We start from the raw sequence: 2317 nt of genomic DNA on the forward strand, positions 1-2317 counted from the left end.
GGGAGGGTTACCAATACAAGGAAGATCTTTAGTTTTTGAAATTTTAATGCTTGAGAAATGAAAGAAAATAGACAAAGATGGGAAAATGACTCGAGAGAAACACATTGGATTTCTTCTGTATATAATAAATGCTTTTGTTTTTTTTTATGGGGGGAGGGGAGTTTTTTTTTTCTTTTATGTATTTATCCCCTTTTTTTTCCTAATTTTTCTCCTATTCTCTCCTCGCCACCACACCATGCTGCTCCTACAATTAATTCCATTTAAACAGATTTGGGTTTTTGTTGTTGCGGGACGCTAAAGAACTTTTGGGTCCCTGTGTGTACATACGTAACATGTATGAATATACACACGCATCTGGATGTGTACTATATATATACATATATATATATATATATACACACATGTGTATGTGTATACATATATACACAATCCATCTGTAAGAATTGAACACATGAAGGATGTAAACAACTCAATATGGATGACGGGACAAAGAGAGGATAAAAACGGAGGGGGGGGTGAGAAGAAAGGTAAAGGAGAAGGAAGGAAACCTGTTTATAGACACAAATTTTCCTGATCCACATTAAAATAAAATCTGTTAGTGCCATTAAGGAAAATTGAGACAGCGAGAGAGACAGACAGAATCAAACCCCATAAAATATTTCAGCTATTATTATTACTACTAATTGTATTATCATTATTATAAAATAGAAGTGCTAGAGTTAATTTTGATTGTTCCCTCCGAAATGTTGAGCCTTTGAGCCTCAATTAGAAATGTTTATTATTGTTGTTAAATTAATGTGTTAATTATTTGTAAGAGGACGAAGAGGAAAAATAGGAAGATGTTGGACCTCTTCGTTTTATTCTGCTTCGACCCCTCTGCAAAAAACAAAATAAAAATTTGGCAGTTCAAAAGAAAGAATTAGAAAAACAGAAACTCAATCAAGCCTTTTAGTTAATTATTGCTCAACGAGTAAGCAACAGATACATCATATCTCGTTAATTAATACTTTATTTGAAAGCTTATTCTTGGTTTTTGCATGTTTGTTTGGGTTTTTTTTGGTTGTTTTTTTTATACCATTTTTTTTTTCATTTGTCTGGCAGTGCTGGGAAGAGGAGGAAATGCAGATGAGGAAAGAGTGAAAGGAGATTACATATGGAGAGAGAGAGAGAGAGAGAGTGAGAAAGAAAGAGAAGATGTAAGGGGTTTGAAGAAATGATTACAAGGATCAAATGCAAATTTTACAGCAGCACATCAGTGTATTTATTTATTTTTCTTCCTAATTAACCATTTGAAAAAGGCGAAGGGGGAGGTGTGTGTGTGTGTGCGTGTACGATATATATATATATATATATATACACACACATATATATATATACACATATATATGTATATATAAATACACACATATATATATACACACACACATATATACATATATATATATATATGTGTGTGTGTGTTGTGTACGCACACATTTAAATGCATATATGTATACATATACATCACACACACACACACACACATGTACAGTGTCACATAAACTTTAGCAAGATTCAGGGACCAAAACAGACGGTGCCAACAAAAGAGAGGCTGGGAACACAAAACAAAAAGAAAAAAAAAATTAAAATATACAAGAGCAATTATCATTATTATTATTATTATCATCATCATTATTATTTAGACAAAGCTAAATAAAATTTTAAAAAATTGGAAATCATTTTAATTTTTTTTTTTTTGAGGGGAGGGGCTCTTTTTTTTTTGATTTTTTAATGTTTTTCGTGTTGCTGTAGTTGCTTTGTTCATTTTTTTTAATCATTATTATTATTATTTGTTTTGTTGAAATGTGTTGGTACTTTATTCATTTTTTTTTTCTCTTCTTTTTCTCACACTAACTTCTATTAATGTGAAGCAGTGACAAGCCAGTCACATACAATTCCAAAACCATCATTATTATTATTATTATTATTATCATTACCAATATTATTTTGCTGAGATGTTATTCGTATTATTATTATTATTATAAGAGATTTTCTTTGTGGCTTTTGTTTAGTGTTTTTTTTTTCTGTTGTTATTGTTGTTTTGTTTTGTTTTGTTTTTCAAATCCTCTAATTCATTTAGTTTTCACTAATTCTTTGGCCCTCTCCTTAGGCGGCCACTTCAGTCGCAGCTGGAGTGATCTCCGTTGCTGGGGTACCTTTCTTCAGGTCGTCTTCCTCTTCCACCTTCTTTGGAGCTTCTTCAGTCTCAGCTGGAGCAGTCTCGGTTGCTTCCTTATCACCTTTTTCCTCAGAATCTAAAAGAAACACAAAAAAAAAA

General features: G+C 31.7%; 1 protein-coding gene across 1 annotated transcript in view; it reads right to left on the minus strand.

The window, feature by feature from the left end:
• Window positions 1-934: 934 nt before the first annotated feature.
• Window positions 935-2317, minus strand: part of LOC106876816 (retinol dehydrogenase 12) — a 50870-nt gene continuing 49487 nt past the window's right edge. The window contains exon 8 of the mRNA XM_014925529.2: window positions 935-2294. Coding sequence (XP_014781015.1) covers window positions 2146-2294 — 149 coding nt within the window. The 3' untranslated portion in view covers window positions 935-2145. The remainder of the gene's footprint in view (window positions 2295-2317) is intronic.

This window comes from Octopus bimaculoides, chromosome 27 (assembly GCF_001194135.2).
Source record: "Octopus bimaculoides isolate UCB-OBI-ISO-001 chromosome 27, ASM119413v2, whole genome shotgun sequence".
NCBI lineage: Eukaryota > Metazoa > Mollusca > Cephalopoda > Octopoda > Octopodidae > Octopus > Octopus bimaculoides.